Raw genomic sequence first — 19,834 nt, 5'->3', positions numbered from 1 at the left:
TTCACCAGTGAAGCCCTCGGGGTCAATGATGATCCACTCCACTGTGTACATGTTCCCTGTTTCCTGGTCAGCCTCCTCCTTCAGAAGCATCGTGATCTCTTTGGCGTTGTAGGTCAGAGAGCTGCAAAGTACATGTAGAACAGAAGTCGGTGGTCATCTTGTAAACTTTGAGATTTCTATCATGACACAGGTTCTATGGTTTTTGGTAACAGATTACAGCACATTTACTGTAAAGCAACACAGTGATCTAAGAACCCATTCAAGCATATGACAAGGGTATAAGCCTCCTGGGATGTCATGCATCTGGCAGTTAAATAGTTTTCAGTTAAGACCTCCTTTTTGGTGTGTTCAGAAGGCAAGACATATAAAATTCATTGGAGTCCACTATACAATGCTGGCATTATTATTTTCCTTTATCAAATCAAAAAATGCAGAAAGATAAATGATAAGGCAGCCTAACAATGAGCGGGAAGATCCCGTAGCTAATGTGCCTACTTGTGCATGTCACACACCCCCATGCTTGTTTGAGGTAAATATTACTGAATATTTCCAGCTTACCCCTCTCATCAGCTCTATGTACAGAGCCTGGTTCACCTAAAGGCTGAAGTGCTATTAGGGCTGAGATGGCTATGTGGTAGGCTAGGTCAGATTGAGAATGTATCTGTATTGGCACACTGGATGATCAGTTATAGCATGAAGGTGGGGGGTTCTGGGATCCTAGAGATCACTGTTTGGTCCTCTTGAGGTGTTGTGGGACTAAATGAATGGAACAACAGCAAAAGAGGGTTCCTCCTTGACAATCCTGGCTAAGTGCCCATCGCTCTGCTCTGTTGACTGGTGGGGGTAATATTAGAGACTTAACTGGGCTTCCAGATATCTTCACTTAGTGCTTTTCCTTTTAGTAGGGCAACTAACTTCAGATCTTGCCACATTCACATGCAGAGACAAGTAAACATTATTTTTTAGTTATTCAAAGGTACAGTGTAGTCACACAAGATAACACATGACAAATCTTTGGTCTGAGTTTCTTACACAAATTTGAGAGTGCAGTTCTGCCAGTCAAAGGGGAAGAAGTTGACATTAATCGAGCAGGAGGAGCGGAAGATGGCTGGAGGTAACCAGTAGACGAGACCATCAGGATACACCAGGACGTTACTGTAGTAGGCCACTTCAAACTGGGCATCGTTACTGGCAGAGATAGAAAAGGCAGGCAGTGTTGATTTAGCAGGATGAGCCACACTAAACTCACTTCTGCAACTATTTGAGCCAAGCTGATTAGACAAAAAGACTGTAAGAACAAATACAATGTGATATCATTACATAAATTTTGCAGGCTCCTGGAAATTTATTTGGAAGATCTTGGAAACTGTTGTGAGATCCTGAAAATATTTTTAAGGCATCAAACTGTCTCCAACTTCTGCAGATGTCTGAGAATCTTAGATTAGATTCTGAGGAATGCTTGAGAGAACTACAATCCTCAAAAATGTTTGCAAGGTTCTGAGATTCCCTGAAACTCCCATAAGATCCAGAAAACTTCAGAAGATCTTGAAAAACTCTAGCTAGGTCCTGGAAAACACTCAGATGATGTAGAGGAACTTTTGCAAGGTCCCAGGAAACTTTGCCATATGTTGAGAAGCTTTTCGAGATCTGAAATCTCCAAAAAACTGTCAGAAATTCCATGAAAACTTTGCAAGATATAGAGCCTTAGAAACCTGTGAGATTTTGAAAAACTTTGCAGGATCTTTGCATGGTTTTGGAAGATCTTGGGAAACTGTTGAAAGATCCTGAAAATATTTTATGGGTTGAAATTCTCTGCACCTTTTGCAATAACCTGGGAAAATTTATTGAGGTTCTGCAGAGATCTTGAGAGAACTATAATCCTCAAAAACCTTTTCTGGCTCTTGAGATCCCCTGAAACTCCCATAAGATCCAGAAACGTCAGAAGATCTGAGGTTCTCAGAAACGTTTTCAAGATCCTGGAAAACTTTTGGAGAATTTAGAAAAATGTTTGCAAAGTTTCAGGAAAGTTGGTCGGATGTTAAGAAACTTTATCAAGATTTGAAATCTCCCGTAAATTCCAGAAAAATTTGCAAGGTATGGAACTTTACAAATGTGTGAGATTTTGAAAACTTTTGCAGAATCCTGACAAGTTGTTGGAAGATCTTTGGAAACTGTTGCAAGATCCCGAATATACTTTATGGGCTGAAATTCTCAGCAACCATTTTCACAAGAATCTGAGAAAATTTAGTCAGAACTTTTGCAGGAAACTCCCATAAGAAACAGAAAACTTCAGAGTGAGAAATGTTTCATGATCCTGGAAAACTCTGAAGAATCTAGGAGAACTTATGCAAAGTCCCAGGAAACTTTTCCAGATGTTGAGAAACTTTATCAAGATCTGAAATCTCCTAAAACCCCCACAAATCCCAGAATATTTTAAAAGATCTGGAACACTAAAAGCTTGTGAAACTTTGAGACACTTTTGCAGGATCATTGAAATGTATTTGGAGGAGCTTGGGAATCTGTTGCAAGATCCTTAAATATTTTCAAGGGATCAAATATTCTGCAACTTTTGCAAGAACCTGAGAAAATTGAGTGAGATTCTAAAGAACATTTGAGAGAACTACAATCCTGAGAAGCTTTTGCAGGATCTTTAGATCCCCTGAAACTTCCATAAGACTTAGAAAACTTCAGAAGATCTGAGATCCTCAGAAACTTTTTAAAGACTCAGGAAACTTTTAAAGATCCTGAAAAACTCTTACTAGATCCTGGAAAACCTTTGGACAATCAAAGTTTTTAATTCAGGTGAATCTGTAAACATTTAGAGGTTGTTTGGGTTGAATGCAATCAGTAAAACAATCTCTGCTAAAGTCAGCAGCAGCAAGCATTTCCCACATGTTTTTACGTAAATAAATGAAAGTAAAACTTTATCTCACTTGTTCTCCAGCACAATTTCTGGCAGCCACACCATGCTGGATGGGAGACGAAGCACATCGATACCATCAAACTCTGTCGAATTCCATGACAGACGGTAGTCGTACCACGTCTATGAGCCAACACATTGATAGTTAGTGGAAGTAAAGGATTCTGGGAAGAATTATCACTGGAGGGATTATTTACTTACATGATCAATCCATACGTTTGACAGAAGAGTCTCATCGACTTCTTTCTGCAAAACAAATGAGAAAAACTCTGATTTGTCTGTTAAAGATTAGACACAAACATTTAGGAAATGAACTTTTCTATGACCAATATTTTGTTTCATTGCATTATTCCATAAATCAGGATTTCTCAGTTAGCCTGGATTCATACCAGAGAGATGAGATTGGAGAGGGTGAGAGCGAGATAAACTTTGACGGTGTCCTGCTGCTTCTCGGCAGGACGCAGCTCTTTGTTGTACCCTTTTTCTTTGATCAGGTGGTTGATCAGACGCTCCTCCTCGTTCCTGCCCCAGCACCCTGACACACAAATAAACATTTTAATACCACCAAGTTCTTGTTTTTATCAAGAAAGTCTTCAACTTCAAACCACTCGTGTTTTGAATCAAAAAATTGAATTTTTTTGAGGAATTCCAGGAAGCGTCAGAAGGACCTCTACATTCTTGCAACATCCCAATTCAGTTTTCAAAATGTTTAAACTTCTGTAAGATTTTGTAAAACTTTATGAATATAGAGAGAAACTTTTGTAAGATCCCTAGAATATTTTGCATGATTCCATGAATCCATTGGCTAGACCCTACAGAACTCTTCAGAGATCCTTAGAAAATTGGCAAAGAAAGAAAAAAAAAACACTGAGATCTTGGGAAACTTGTGATAGTCTGAGATAGTTTTGCAAGATCCTAGGATTTTTGGGGAGATCTTAGGAAACTGTAGCAAGATCCTTTTTTGAGATATCCAATCCCTATTACTATTGCAGGAACCTGGGAGATCCTGCAGAACTTTTGAGAGAACTCGGTTCCTGAAAAAACTTTTCAAACTTAAAAAAAAAATCTACACTAAATACATCAGGTCCTTAACCTTGCAAAGCAGATGGATACGCCTGTTTCTGTGTTTCCTCGTGGTGAATTCATCTTGCAAAGCTCCCGTCTGAACCGTTTGGGCCCGGTTAGAAAGTGACAGGACCAATCAGCTACAAGGAGCAGTACTTTTGGGCGTGGTGGAGTCATGATGTATGCAAGCAGCGACAAGAGACCAGTGCAATTATGACAGAAAAGATTAGTGTGGATGCTGCTAAAGTGCCAGTTATTTGTTTGTTAAAAGAAGAACAAAGAACAGCAGTGAGTTGTTTTCTTTTCAAAAACGACTAAAGTCATCTACTGACATGTCTACAGTCACCAGGTTTCCCATTATGCAATTTTCTATGGAGTTTACTCCTCCATAGGGGTGCAGCTCGGTAGCGGTTACGTCACATTTTGTTGCTCTGATTGGTCCATAAAGATGTGACAGACAGAACGTTCATCCAATCACCGTCTGAGTTTTTTTTTTCAAAGGCATTGTCCTTTCCCAAACACTGTCTATGAGAGTTTACCAGATGAATGTGTGACACAAATCCATCTGGTGCATCAGGTTAGGTCTCAAGAATAGAGACAACAATCTGTGAGCTGTTTTTGACAAGACCAGGTTTTCGGGTTGGTGGGATAATCCTGAAATGTTAAAGTCATTGAAGGAATTAATTCAGGATGTATTTGATAGTATGGCACATGTGGATGGGATTATTTCTTGAAAAATGGAGGAAAACCTCCGTTTTCAAAAATACCTGCCTAGCAAAGGACAAAGTCTTAAGCCAAAAGAAGTAAGGGAAAGCCGCATCAGTATCTGCATCAGCTAATTTTTATTTTATACATTTTTATCAGCCCTAATTATCCCAGTCTCTATGGTGCATCTCAAAAGTTTTTGGCTTTTACCAACAGAACTTTCCTCCATTTCCCTTCTGAATGCAGAAAATTCACCAGACCCAAATAAAACAAACAAAAAAGACCCCTAGAGAGACATAGTTTTCAGAGTTCAGCTTTAAAATCAAGTTTGTTTATACTACAGTGATATAAATATTCTGTTAATGATGAATACCATGGCCTACTCACACAGGAAGACAAACACAGTGTGTGTGTGAATACTTTCATGCCGATCATATTTCAGGCTTTGATGACAGCTGCTCAGAAAACTACCACTGCTGCTGTGACACCAACAGGCATTCACTCACTGAAACAAACATTTAGATGTTTTCCTTCAAATGTGTTTATCTCACCGCCATGTTGGTTGTTCTGTTGCACACACCTCAACTTGTAATGAAGTCAAAACTCAGCAACAGTCAGCCATGAAATGTTGAAGCTACAGTGAAACCAAAATTATTTTCTGTTTTTAAATCTGTCAAAAACCCCTAAAGCCCAGGTTTATATTCAGACTGCTCATCTTGTCCAACAAATTCACATATCCTGAATTTGATGCCTGCCACACATTCTGAAAAAGTTGGGATGGGGGTAAGAAAGGACTGGGAGAGTTGTGGAATACTCAAACGGCTGGTAAGTGAGATAACTGGTCACAGGTGCAAAAGTAGAATAAAAGGTAGAATAAAAGATGCACTCCTGAAGGACTCAGTCAATCACAGTCAACAATATAACAGGTTCTCTGTGTTGTGAAAACTGTGTGGGCAAATAGTCCAATAGTTTATGAAAGATCCTCAACATGCATCTGCAAGGGATGTAGAGATTTGACCATCTGCAGTCCAAAATACTAACAAAAGTTTCAGAGAATCTGGAGAAATCTCTTCAGGTAAGGGGCAAGGCTGAAAATCAGAGCTGAATAGCTATGACCTTTGAACCCTCAGTTGGCACTGCATTAAAAACCATGAACTGTGATTGATATTACAACATGGGCTCAGGAACACTTCAGAAACCGCTGTCATTTAACAGAGAACATCACTGGATCTACAAATGAAAGTTAAGACTCTGCCATGCAAAGACAAAGCCTCATATCAGCAATATCAACAGGCTCCGCCCACTTCTCTGGACCCAAGTTCATCTGAGATGGACTGACCTAAAGTGGAAAACTGTTCTGTGGTCTGATGAGTCCATATTCAGAGTGTTTTTGGAAATAATGTCTGTCAAGTCATCCAGGCTAAAGAGAAAAAGGGCCTAAACATAAAGTTCTAAAGCCAGCATTTGTCATGGTGTGGGGAAGTATTAGTGCCCATGGCATGGGTCACTTGCACATCTGTGATGGCAGCATTAATATTGAGAGGTTAATACAGGTTCTGGAGCAACATCAGCTTCCATCAGGATGTCTTTTTCAGGGACACCCCTGCTTATTTACAACACTATGGCTTCACAGTAAAAGAGGGCAGGCCTGGATGGGTCTGTATGCAGTCCAGACCTGTCACCCTCTGAAAATATACAGCATACTATGAGGTACAATATACAACACCAGAAATACTGCATTGTTGAGCAACCTGAGAAGAACATCAGGCAAGAATGGGAAATAACTCCACTTTTAATTCTTCAAAAATCAGGGTACTTCGTCCTCAGATGCTTACAGAGTGTTGTAAGAAGAAAATGGGATGGAATACAGTGGTAAACATGCTATCCTTACTTATTTGGTTTTTCAGTTGGAACGTCTTTGTGCTGCACTCAGCTGAATTAGATTGAAAAGAACTGGTAGAGCACTGTATTCTGTTTTTATTTACGTTTTTTCACGTCCCAGTTTTATTGGGATTTGGCTAGTATAATAGAATAGGATTATATGTAGAGCGGTAAAACAGGGCAAGCGAAAAAAATAAGATTCAGCTCAAAGTCAGATTGAAAAAATGAGTCTTTAGTTTGCTTTAAAATCTGAAAATTATCATATTAGTCAGAAAACTTGAATAAAAGTTTAAAATCTGCTTGTACTCAACTTCCCCCAAACCAACAGGCTTTTTTCATGTTCGAATGACTTTTAATTCTTTTATTCATATATTAATGATAATTGTTTCCCCAAAATTCACCAAGATCAAAATCGTCCTCAATGTTTTTCATTAAAACTCTTCTCTGTCTTCAACAACCGCAAGAACCATAGTCACAATCAGCAAACAATAAACTCTAGTATGATAGGCCTTTTAAACTGTATTGATGCCTGTTTTGATATGATGGTGACAAAAGTTGAAGTCCCAGGGCAGACAAGTTGCAGCAAAAAGTACAAAAATCAGACAACCTTAAATGGTCTTACTCAGAAGTTAGCATAAAGTTCTAATAACTTTATTGTGAACTTACAGAAACAGCAGTGACTCACCAGTTGAGAGCAGGGAGAGCAGGAACACGGCGCCCAGAGCTGCCGGATGAAGCTTCATGGCTGACTGCTGCTGAGAAGTGTGGCGTCCTTTTACCCAGCGACCTTCTGCCAAAGCCTGAGAAGAGAGTGATGGCAGCAGCTGCAGAAACAGAGGACAGAAAATAGAAAACAGAAAGACAGCAGCTGCTCTGAGCTCCTCTGTGGATGGGAAACAGACACAGAGGAGGAGGAGGGGAACACAACAACCAAACAAAGAGCTGAAACCTGGTAAAGACCTACTGGATAACAGTCTGTGACACTAATAAGAGTAAATATCCTGGATGTTGGAGATGATTTAAAACGGGCACAATGAAATCATTTGGTAGTTTTCTTATTTTAAATACAAACTATCAAACTTCTGCATCAACATTTGTTAAATTATAATGAGTGAATATGACCACAATTAATGACTCTATTTGGTATTTGTATGTTTCAGAGTGAGGATTTCCTCTCATCATTTAGCTGCAGCCTAAATTCATAAAAACTATTTGTTTGAATGAGTTTATACCTTTTTGGTATAAAAACACACACAATAAGGAAAAACTTCTGTAGTTATGATATTTCATACAAGATCGAGAACATTTTTTTGCAAAAGCACAAGGATATTTTGCATGATCCTAAAAACATTTGCAAGATTCGAAAACTTTTTTCAGGCTGGAATACAATATTTAGCAAAACACCCAAATAGATATAAATATATTAAAATTTCAGGAAGGGTTTAAAAGATCTTCAAAAAAGAGCAAATTTCAAGAAAAGTTTGCAATATCGTGCAACTTTTTCCATATTTAAAGAAATGTTTGGAAAATCTTTGCAAAAAAAAAAAAAAAATATATATATATATATATTTATATATATATATATATATTTTATATATATATATATAATTATATATAATTATTATATATTATTATATATTATTATATTATATATTGTATTATATTATATATTATAAAATAATGAAAAGCATGCACAAGATGCTGAGGAACTGCTGTGTGGACCCAAAAACATTTTGCAAAATCCTGAGAAGACCCTCAGAAAGATTTGCAAATTCTGAGGATCTTGCAAGCAAAATCCTGTGCACTTTTGCAAGATCTTGAGAAACTTTTGCAAGACCTTCAAAGAATGTTTTAATTTTTTCAGAAACACATGCAAGACCATCGGGAACTTTTTAAAGATTCCTAGAAATGTAAGCAAGTTTGAAAAAACATTCTCTGGCCAGATAATAATATTTTGTAAAAATCCTAAATAAAAGGGTTTGAAATTCCAAGAAAAGTTTGCAAGACAAGAATGCCAAATCTAATTTACTTTTGCAAGATCAAGTACACTTTTTGCCAAATTTCAAGAAAAAATAGAAAAATCACTGCAAAAGATCCTTAAAACGTTTAGCAAATATTGAAAACAGGCATGATCCCAAGAAACTTCTTTGAGGTAAAAAAGTTTGTAAAATCCTGAGAAACTCTTACAAGATCCTCTGAAAGACTGGCCAATGCAAAGGAACACATGCAAACCCTGTGCCCTTTTGCAAGATCTGAGAAACCTTCAGAAGACCTTTAAAAACTTTGGGATTTTCAAAGAAACTTTTTCACGATGCTGAGAAACTCTTAGATGATCGTCAGAGTCTGGAAAATTAAGCAAGTTCCTGAGGAACTTAAAGATTTTCCAAGAAATTTCAGCAAAATCATGAGAAAAACTCTTAACATCATAAGAAAGCGGTAAATTCTAAGAAATTCAAGCAAGATCGTAAAAGTCTTGCAAGATTCCTATAAACCTTTGCAAGACTTTTAGACATGTTTACAATCCTGAAAAATTAAAAAAATACTTTGGACCTTGGGCAAGTTTCTGAAAACCTTTGCAAAATCCCCAGAAACTCTTACAAGAGTCTCTAAAAGTGAGGCAAATCCTGCTTAATTTAAGCAATATCCTGTGCATGTTTCAAAATCTTAAAAACACATTGCAAGATTTCTAGACCTGTTATAGGCCTTAAAATAATTTTACAAAATCCTGTGAAACCTGTTCTAGATTTCAAGATCCTTTGCAAAATTCATAGAATATGCTGCAGTATGCAAAATTGTATATTTGAGTTTTAAGGGTTTGAATGAGGGTGGAAAACTGAAAATTTGAACATTCCATCCATTTAAATCCGACAAATTTCACAGAAATTGTTGAATATTTAGGGAAGTTTGAATGATATCAATCTCAAAAAATATTACGGTCTTGTCCTAACTAAGCTTTACATTTTGATGTTTGAAGGGGTTTAATTTTGTGGAAGAAGAAGAGAGTCGCAGAAAAATATTAAGTAGAGGTTGTTTGCAGGTAAAGTCATGTCACAGCAAGGAGCTCCCAGATGGGGGGCAGGAAGTGATTTCTGCATTGAAAAGGACTATCAAAGTGCTAATGCTTTGCGCTGTAAACAGCTCTCACCATTCAAATTGTGAAAAATCAAAACAAACTTTTCTGAGAGAAAAGTCTTAAAAGCACACAGAAACAACAGTAGACACGGATTACAACTCTAAACAACCAAGATCAGACAGTTTCACATGGTACACCTTGAATCCAAGAAAAGGATCTGCCAGAAAATACACTGACCTTTCTGGCAGTTTCTTTTCCTGTTTGAGACCAGCCTCAGAAATCAGGACAAACTCTTTGTTATTCCTTTTCTTTGTTTTTTGCAGAAAATGGGCAAAATTAGCCATTTGCTTAACCTGACACACCGATGGATGTGTTTCACACACCCATCTGGGAAAGCTTCAATAGGAAACGTCTGAGAAAAGGCAGAGGCTTTGAAAAAAACTCGGAATGCGATTGGATGAACGCTCTCTGTCACATCGCTACGGGCCAATCAGAGCAACAAAACACAAGATGCAGCTGCTATCAAACTGCGCATGCGCAGCTACCGAAAAACACAAAACATGGCGACTATAAACATGTAAGTACTTGACTTTTGTCGTTTTTGAAAAGAAAACAACTCACTTCTGTTCTTTGTTCTACTTCTGACAAAGAAATGTTGTCAAGTTCTGATAAAACTGGTGCTTTAGCAGCATCCACGCTAATCTCTGCTTCCATAATTGCACCAGCTTTACGTCACAACTCTGCCGTGCCTGAAAGCACTGCCCCTTGTTGCTGATTGGTCCTGTCACGTTCTAACTGGGCCCAAACAGTTCAGACGGGAGCTTAACAAGATGTATTCGCCAGTGAAAAACTAGGAAATGGGCGTATCCATCTGCTTTGCAAGGTTACCATTCACTCGTTTTTGACAAAACGTTGAAAAAACTAAACTTGCAAAGCAGCTGGATATGCCCGTTTCCTTGTTTCTCTGCCTTTTCCCAAACGTTTCCTATTAAAGCTTTTCCAGATGGATGTGTGAAACACATCCATCCAGCATGTCAGGTTAGGAAAAAACAGAAAAGGGTAATTTTCTTGGTTTCTTTTTCTTCTTTACAAAGGGGTCAAGTTTTTGTTGTTTTTTAATTCAGTTATTTTGGGTTCATGTTTTCATAAAAGACTTGAGGAAAAGAAAATCGCGTGACTCAATGGGAAAAGTGAACATTTCAAAATAAGAGCCTCCATGTCAAAATAATAACCATCCATTATGTTTTACAGTATAATAATAGGCCTAACCGCTTTATATACAGTGTATGATAAATAAAGTAAATTGTAAATGTACTGGTGAATTAATGGACTGTATTAATATTATAAGATGAAAGAAAATAAATAATTATACAAATAAACAGAACATATATGCCTGAACTACTGGTGGCATCTATCCATGTACATAAACCAAATTTTCAAATCATGATTGTATGTTTGGTGGAAAGCTTTATTTATATTATGTGTACAAATAAATTAGTAAAATTAAAAAATAGATAAGAGAAAAAAACAGCATGCACACATACCGCCAGCAGTTCAGGCAGATATGATCTGTTTATTTATTTTCATCTAATAATCATATAGTCCATTAATTCACCAGTACATTTACAGTTTACATAATATAACATAGATTGTATGTAGAGCAATTAGGCTGGTTATTATGCTGTAAAACACAATGGATGGCTTTTATTTTCAAATGGAGGCTTTAATTTTGAAATGTTCACCTTTCCCATTGGGTCATGTGATTTCCTTTTCTTCAAGTCTTTTATCAAAATAAGGAAACTAAAAATGGAATAGAAAAAAAATCAGAATACAGACTCCTTTCTTAAAATTTAGCTTTTTGTTTTCGTTTGTGTGACTGAAAAAACAAAAAAAAGTGGCATGTTTTTCACTCCTTTCTGATTTTTATTAAAAATTAGAAAACAACTTGTTTATCCACTTTCTGTCAAAAACTGAAAAATGGTATAACAAGAGTTTCTCCTGATTTGTGAGGCTGGTTTCAAACAAGAAATGTAACTGCCAGAAAATACACTGACCCTCTGGCCCCTGGCTATCAAAAACAGGCATTTCATTTAAAAAAATAAAACCAGGATGTCTGCTGGACAGGAAATTTATTCAACCCACATACAAAAAAGTCAAAACAACAACATACTGATTTTGTTTTTACTTCAAATTCAAGTTTGAAAAACACCAAAGAAAACAGGCTCTAAAACAAAACATCATTACTCAGTCACTTACTCCACAAGGATTTTTTGCTTATAGTTGACCAGATTTTCTATTTAAAGCATGTTTATGACAAAACGAGGGAGAAAAGCTGTTAAAGTGGCGCAACTAGCCTCTAAGCTCAGTCCTAGACTCCTCATGACTCTTGTCTCCTTTCATCTGGCAAGACATGTAGTAGTACGTCAGCAGGACTGAGTAATTCATGATACTGATCACCTCCAGGCCAAGAAAATCAGTTAAGCCATGGAAAAAATTCCCGTTTTTTATGAAGTATAGAGATCATAGCCAATGTATGTAAAAATCTGATAACTGCAGCGCGCAGGTCCACCTTGAGCTTTAACATACTAACTTTTCTCGTTTTCAATTGATTCCTACCTGCCATTCTTCTCTTTCTGCCCCCCATCTGACTTTAATGTGCCATTGTAATCACCTGAATGCAAACAACCTGTAGAGAATTTTGGTGCATAGCACTGGTGCATTGTATTGTTGTCAAGATTCCAACACTGAGGAAGCCACATGACTCTGTGTTGTGATTAAAGTGTTACAGCAGTCGTGGGTTCTCCTCTCTGTAGTCGTGTGAATCTCCTTTGAAGGGCAGGTGTGGAGGGTGGTTACAGATTCCCGTGAGGAAGATGATGATGGTGCCGAGGGTCATCACCGGGGTCACCAGGAAGAGACACAGACGGTCCACCGTACGAGCAATTCCTCTCCAGTTACCTTTCTCCTGCAAAGACAACCTCGAATGATGGACAGCAAAAAAGTCTAGCACAGCCTCTGATCATGAGGTCCTGATTTATTAAACAGAATCTTCAATTCAAAACAAAAAGCTAGTCTTAAAGGTGCAGTGTGTAATATTTAGCCTAGTACCATTTAGTAAAACAAACAAACTTGGTTAAATAAAACATGATGTCTATAGGTAGGTCTATCCTAATTAGTGTTTATCCACCTGAAAAAATGTGTTTTTTTTATATTAACTCAGAATAAGTAATCAACTCATACATGGGGAGGGTCCCCTCCACGGGCGCCGCCATCTTTAATTTTTGCATTTTGCATGTTTCTCTGATGAAAACTGTGGCAACCAGTGGAATTAAAAAAAAAGTGTATCTTTTATTTGGTCGCTTCTGTGGCACCATAGAAACATGCAAAATGCAAAAATTCCTACCCATAGGCATCATGTTTCATTTAACCAAGTTTGTTTGTTTTACTAAACGCGACTAGGCTAAATATTATGCACTGTACCTTTAAGAGGGCCATCACGGACTCCCCTGGGGCTAAATACAACAAGTTTTTCTGTTTTCATAAAATTTAGAAATAAGGCTGATTTCCTTCAGTCCTGCAGAGGTTTTACCTATTTGGTAGCTACGTAGCTGTACAATCAAGCTAGTAAAAGCTGCATCTGTGTAAATTATGTCCACCAGGTAGCCCCTCTCACCTCGTTGTAGTCGCTCTTGCTGCGCATGTGTTTGATAATGTAGTTTGCTCCATCCACAGCTGGTTTGATCTCCGCATACAGCTGATCTGTCATACCGTCATCCTCTGGAGGTTTCACAACTACAGGAAAACAGTAGGAACAAATCAAGAAATGACTGAAAGTTTCTCTGATTGGAGGAAATGAAAGGGCAAGCTCTTTGGAATGAGGTTGACAGAACGTTCAGAGTTGGGTTAAATATTAGATAGTCACATGGCTCTATATTTATGTTTATGTTTTGATCTGATTTGACTTACTGGCTGCATGTGTGGGTCTGGCCATCAGTCCGTGTCTCACAGACTGTCTCTCAAACATCAGGTCGCTGCGGGATTTGACGCTGTAATACTCCTCCGCTGAGGCGATGTAGCCCACTGAGCTGGATTGCCGTGGCATTGCTGTATCCAAGTATGGCTCCGTCTCTGCTGGGCGGGACATATGCAGGAGGCGGGGCAGTTGCTCTAGAAAGACCTGCGGAGACAGAGGAAATAAAAGCTACATTTTTAAACTCATAATTTTCATGAAGTTTTGTTTAAACCGTGCAGACTGTATTTGTAGCTGTGTGTTATTATGAGTGTGTGTTTGTTACCCTCTTGGTCCACTCAGACGTGACATGTGTGCTCGGCGTCCTGAAGTGGAGGTTGAGGACAACCACGCAGTTCAACACGACCACCGTCACCAACACCATGATGAACAATAGGTATCTGACATGCAAACATTAGAATATCATGAAATAGTTCATTTTTTCTTGTAATTTAATTCAAAAACATTCATATATTCCAGATTCAATATTTTGGGATAGTGGATTTTTCATTTGTATGAGCTGTAAGCTGTAATCATCATGATAAAACCAGAAAAAAGTCATTAAATATTTCACTTTGTAATGATGACGGTAGAATATATGAAAGTTTCGCTTCTGAGTTAAATTATAGGAGAAACTGAACTTTTTATTTTCATTCTAAATTTTTGAAATGCAGCTGTATTTGTATCATAAGATGGCATTTTAGGGCCACTCTACAAAATAAGAGCAAAATGATTAATTTTCAAAAGATATATGAATGCACAACTTTTTAATATATATTTTTGGATTAAAAAGTTGTAAATTGCAGATGGAATCATCTACCATTCTTAAGTTTAACATCAAGGACTGAATCTGTGAAAATGTTTATCTTGCCTCACCTGCTATATCTTTTCCACTCTTTAGCAATTGAAATTATTACTGAGCCAGTTTGTGGAATGGGATCTCCAGCTATGTTTGGATGGGTAAGAAACCAAGAATAAAGGTTAAGGTTATGCAATTATCAAAAAAGAAAAAGGGGGGTATGGCGTTGCCTAATCTTGAAAATTATTACAATGCAGCCCAACTAAGACCTTTGGTTTTGTCTTTGTGATTCACATTTTAAGGCGAGGTGGAAAGAAATAGAAGTTTTCCACATCTTTTACCATACAAGTAGGACCACCATTACAAGCCGTGATAGCAGACAATAAACTGACTGATAACCTTACAGATAAAAACAACCCTTGGAAAAAAGATTAACCTTAAAAATCTGGTGCAGAGTAGGGCTAGGCAATTACTCAGATGTTGCAATATTGCTTTACCTTGAAGTATGTTTAATACATTCATTTTGCAGCAGAGATTTTATGCACATTTTGCAAACATTTGTGTCATTTTTTATAAAATGGTTTACAAATATTGTCCATTTCGTGTTCTATGCACATTTTTCTTAAACAAAACAAATGACATAAAAACAATAATCCTCACTCAATAAAGCAACTGATATTAAATTTTCAATATGAGCAACAATAATTGCAATTAGATATATTCTTAAATCATTCTGCCCTAGTTCATTCTATCTAATCTTGATAAAGCTCAGTGTTAGTTTACTTAAGTCATACCCCATAGGCTGATAGCCAGATGACACCAGTTACCACCTCCCAGCCCCTACAGCCAATCACAGCTATTTCTCTCAACACAGCGGTCCTTTTAAAGATGACATACTGCTCACGAATCCCTGTCTGCATCAATGTTGATGCATTACGCTGTTGCTGGCAAAGTTTCACCTCCTCCATATCAGCCTCCTCCTTTAAAGCTTAAAGATAGTTGCTCCCTCCTATTCAGAATCTGCTACTATGGATTAATTGTTTCTGAATAAAGATCTTAGGGGGGGGCGCAAGGCTTTGTCTGATCTGAGGCTGCAAAAATTAGATTTGCAAATTTTGATTTAAACCGTGATAAAGCAGTTTGTATTTTATACAAAGGTCTTTTGAGAAGATACACATGCATAGGCCTTTTTTTTAGGGTCTTATAAGTAAAGAAATTAAAATCAGTGGTTATTTTTGATGTCAGGATGTCACTGTTTCTTCTCTCTTGGGTCCTGGGGGGCCCCGCTTTTCTTAGGTACACGTAAGAGGGGCTCCAAGGAAAAATGGTTGGGAAACAATGAACTAGACAACCAAGACTTCATTGGATATTTACAAATAAGACATCAGTTAAGTGAAATATTGTCAGAAGGTCTTGGAAAAATGCATAATGACATATTAAACATTTTGGTGAAAACCTATGAATCTGGGAGCGAAAGCAGAATAATATCCAGATTATAGAAAAGCTTTCAGAACTCTTTAAACTCAAATACCCTGCATGTTAAAAAGAAATGGGAAAGATAAGGAAGAATGGTAACATGTCATGATGTTATTACTCCTGCTCAGAAGAAACGTCAAGGTGTGGGAAAAAACTGCCGAAGGTTGTGTAGTTCAAATGTAGCAGATCATTACCACATAAGGTGGAGCTGTCCAACACTAAAATCCTATTGGCATGAAGTACATAAGTATCTAGGAAATGTATTTCAAATCTCGATTCCACTAGATGTTCAAGGAGACCAGACTTGCTCTAAGTTTAAACAGATTTCTATCTATTTATACTGGACTACCAAAAGTTAGTAATGTGATGAGTAAGTGTGACATCTTCTGTTCAGATGTTTATAGTTTGTTTCAAGTAAAATGAAAAAGAAAAAAAAATAACAGGAAGGATTTTTTTTTATACACATGACTATTCCTCAAGTGTATTGTATCCATTATATATTTGTTGTAATTTGTTTTTGTGTGTATTTTCTCTTTGGATACTGGATTATGTTTGAGCTTCATGGAAAAAAAAATGAAAATACAAAGTTGTGTATTGATAGCAACTTCCATCACACGTCCTGTTGTGGCTGTTGCACATGCCTTTTTTTATTGTGTAATGATGCAATTTTCAGTCCTGATACTTCTTAAATTATCAACGTAAAATGCAATAAAGCTGCAACTCTACAAAAATAACATTTCGCTCATTTATATTTAATTTTTTTACCTACTTGACAATAAGTGGAACAGACATGGATGTTTCCGGTAGCCGTTGAGAAATCAGCAGTAAGAAGACAGACTGAGCCAGCAGCACAGAGATGGACAGAGTCATCTTCTCACCACCTAAAAACATAAACACGCATCGCTGAATGTAGCTAAAGAGTCTGCAGCTAAAATAACAGAGACTGTTGTTAAAGCAGAACTTTGTGCGCTCACTGTCAGCAGGCAGGTAGTAGACAAGTGTAGCCAGGAAGGAGATGAGCACACAGGGGATGATGATGTTGATGATGTAGAAGAGAGGTTTGCGTTTGATGATCAGGTAGAAGGTGATGTCCTGGTGTTTGTTGCTCTCCATGGGAATGTGCTCGTAGGTGTTCCTCTTGGCTGGTCGGTGGATGATCTCCCACTCGCCGTTTTCTGACAACAAAGAAAACAAGAGGGAAAGTCTGATGAAGGCTGATGAGGGTCTAATAAGCTGGCGGTAGAAATGATTAAAAATGGATTGAAATTGGATAAAGAGATTTTCAATATGTGTGGATTTAATCTTTAAAGGCCCAAGAAAGTCACCCAAGTTCCAGGCTCACTAGAAAAGTCATTAGGATGGCACTTGATGGCTTCCAAAGGAAAAATAGTAAGTGGCTATGACTTATGGTTAAAAGGTTATTGAACATTTTACAACGTGTCTCTTGTTGTATACAACGTTGGTCTCAGAGGGTTAAGAGATTTGTAACAGTACATACCTTGTGTGTTTTAAATAGGGCTGAACAATTTGGGACAATAATCCAATGATTTTTTCCCCCCAATATTGCAACTGTGATTTAAAATTATTTTTTAAGTTCTTCATCTTGTGTGTTTCTCAACAAAAAAAGTAATCAATCATTCTATATAAAAACAATATTGTGAACTTTATCACTGCTCTGATGTGGTTGTTGGCAAATGTCATGGCATTCACACAATTTTATTTAAAAAAATGTAGAATTTTATTATATGGTTTAATAATCATACAAAGGCAATCATTTAAAAAACAAAGACTTACAGGCCTAAAAATCCCACACCTTTACAGTAAACATACAGTATTTTCCATATTTCCTTGTGATTGATGAATGGCAGTGTGACAGTTCAAGTGGTGTGGTTAACCACCTAGAGTGATTCTAGTCCATCAAAGTGAAGGACAACCCTCCAATTTTGACATCCTTGTAAAAGAAAAAAAAAGTCAAAGATGTAGGATATTCCATCAACGTGACCACTGCACTCACCAGTAAAGCTAGCGGGGTCTATATTGATCCACTCAACTGTGATATTGACTTCAGTCTTTTCATCTATTTTCTCCTTCAGAAGCATCGTGATCTCTTTGGCGTTGTAGGTCAGAGAACTGCAAAGCAACATGCAGAATAAAAGTTGATGATCATCTTGTAGATTCTGGATTTCTTTTAAGACACAGGTGCAGTGATTTTTTTTGTAATGGATTACAGCCCTTTTCATAAGGAAGGTCAGAATGGTTTGAGGTGATTTTATCGGCCTCATGAGGAAAAACAGTGTTTCCCATACATTCAGTTATTTTTGATTAATTATTAAAAGATTGAGTAAAGTCCTTTTCAAAATAAAACTGCTAAATTTGACTTTATATTGATTTTTACCTTCTGCATACAATTTTATTAAAAATCCAATTGAACAGTCTATTTCAATCACCAAACTAGTGTCATTTGGGGCTGAATTAAACATTATACAGCTGCTGAGAGGCCATTTCAAAATATCACAATATATATCGTGTATCAGGATATAGCAAAAATATATCGGTATATCAATTGTAGGCCTTTTTTCTTTTGGAAGCCCCGTAAAATAAAATGCCTCTGGAAAGGGTGCAAACTCTGCGGGAACAAAACTTAACAAAATTGTTACTCCTTTTGATGTAGTTACCTACTTTATTTATTCAACCTAATTTCTTATTTATGTATTTATATTTATTTATTCAAATAAGCTATTGTATTTTTTATTTGAATGTATTTATGTTAAGTTTTATTTGGTGTTTTTTTTACACTTGACATTAATGAAGTTTTATATTCAAATCAAACTCCATGTTTTTTTGTTTTTTTTAATTGTAGTGATTTATCCAAATTTTGCCGTGCGAGTTTAAATTCATATGGGACGGTGTGAAGTATTAAAGAGCATCTACTGTTAATATATAGATTTTTTTTACTACTGCATCAAATGAGATTCTGGAAGCAATTTTGCACATTTTTGTAGCAGCGGCATGCCCCATTTAGTGCATTATAGACCATTTGTTTTATTGCTACTGTGTATGTTTGCCTTCTATAAAATTGGTCTGACTGGAATTTTTATCTACTAGAAACATGAATAAATGTAAACTTAATTTGAAGTTGCCAGCCTCTTGTCCGCTTAATTGAGACACTTACCTGTCTTTTTATGCATTGTCTGTGGTACAAATCAGCACTTAACTGTGAGTAGGCAAAAACTAAATACTACATAATGACTAAAATTAAGACTAAAATAAAAAATAGCTACCAAAATTAACACTGGCTCAGGGTCATGCCAATCAGATCTTTGACAATGCAATTTTGAGAATCAAAACACAAGGCCAGTTTCCTGCACTTGATTTCACCACTTATGACAGAGCCTATTGGCATCTAATCCAGTGATGGGCAACATGACAGCAGCAGAAATATGCAGCCAAAATATCTTTATAACCACCTCGAGCTTGGTTGTAGCATAAGGAACTGTGACTGAGCTTACTGCAAAAGGATAACATTTAGGTACATTTAAAAAAAATAATAAAATAAAAATACATTTATAAGACCAAAAATGATTCATTTTAGATAAAGTCTTGCCCCAATAGCGTTTGCAAAGGATAGAGCTGGCTTATGTACAAATGTAGCTGATGACGTCTGGGAGAAGACTGATGTTTTGGTTTTCTATCGATTTGATTGGATTGTTTGAGGTAAATTTCCCTTAAAACTTCCTGCTATGCTCTCCCGTCAACCCACCCTGGATTCATACAGAAATTTGACATAGGCCCCAACAGGAAAAAATCCAGGATGAGTCGAGCGAAAAATTCTAGGAACCCTCAAAACTTTTAGTGGTTTTGTGCCAATGCGAGAGCACCAATATCATAAAATTCAAGTTTTACTAT

General features: G+C 37.0%; 1 protein-coding gene across 6 annotated transcripts in view; it reads right to left on the bottom strand.

The window, feature by feature from the left end:
- Positions 1–19,834, bottom strand: part of chrnd (cholinergic receptor, nicotinic, delta (muscle)) — a 28,847-nt gene that overhangs the window by 3,596 nt on the left and 5,417 nt on the right. For 3 of the 6 annotated variants that reach the window (XM_041814507.1, XM_041814509.1, XM_041814508.1), the window contains 12 exons: positions 17,943–18,058; positions 16,903–17,103; positions 16,698–16,809; positions 13,940–14,054; positions 13,611–13,821; positions 13,318–13,436; positions 7,257–7,395; positions 3,310–3,455; positions 3,122–3,166; positions 2,934–3,043; positions 1,033–1,188; positions 6–121 (listed from right to left, as the gene is read on the bottom strand). In XM_041814507.1, coding sequence (XP_041670441.1) covers positions 6–121; positions 1,033–1,188; positions 2,934–3,043; positions 3,122–3,166; positions 3,310–3,455; positions 7,257–7,395; positions 13,318–13,436; positions 13,611–13,821; positions 13,940–14,054; positions 16,698–16,809; positions 16,903–17,103; positions 17,943–18,058 — 1,586 coding nt within the window. Of the gene's footprint in view, positions 1–5; positions 122–1,032; positions 1,189–2,933; positions 3,044–3,121; positions 3,167–3,309; positions 3,456–7,256; positions 7,396–10,673; positions 12,610–13,317; positions 13,437–13,610; positions 13,822–13,939; positions 14,055–16,697; positions 16,810–16,902; positions 17,104–17,942; positions 18,059–19,834 lie in introns of those variants that run through there. The other 3 variants (XM_041814510.1, XM_041814511.1, XM_041814512.1) reach the window with 3 other exon arrangements.

The sequence above is a fragment of the Cheilinus undulatus genome, linkage group 19 (genome assembly GCF_018320785.1).
Source record: "Cheilinus undulatus linkage group 19, ASM1832078v1, whole genome shotgun sequence".
Classification (NCBI taxonomy): Eukaryota; Metazoa; Chordata; class Actinopteri; order Labriformes; family Labridae; genus Cheilinus; species Cheilinus undulatus.
Note: the sequence above shows the minus strand (reverse complement) of the source record. Positions and strands in the feature narration are given on the sequence as shown.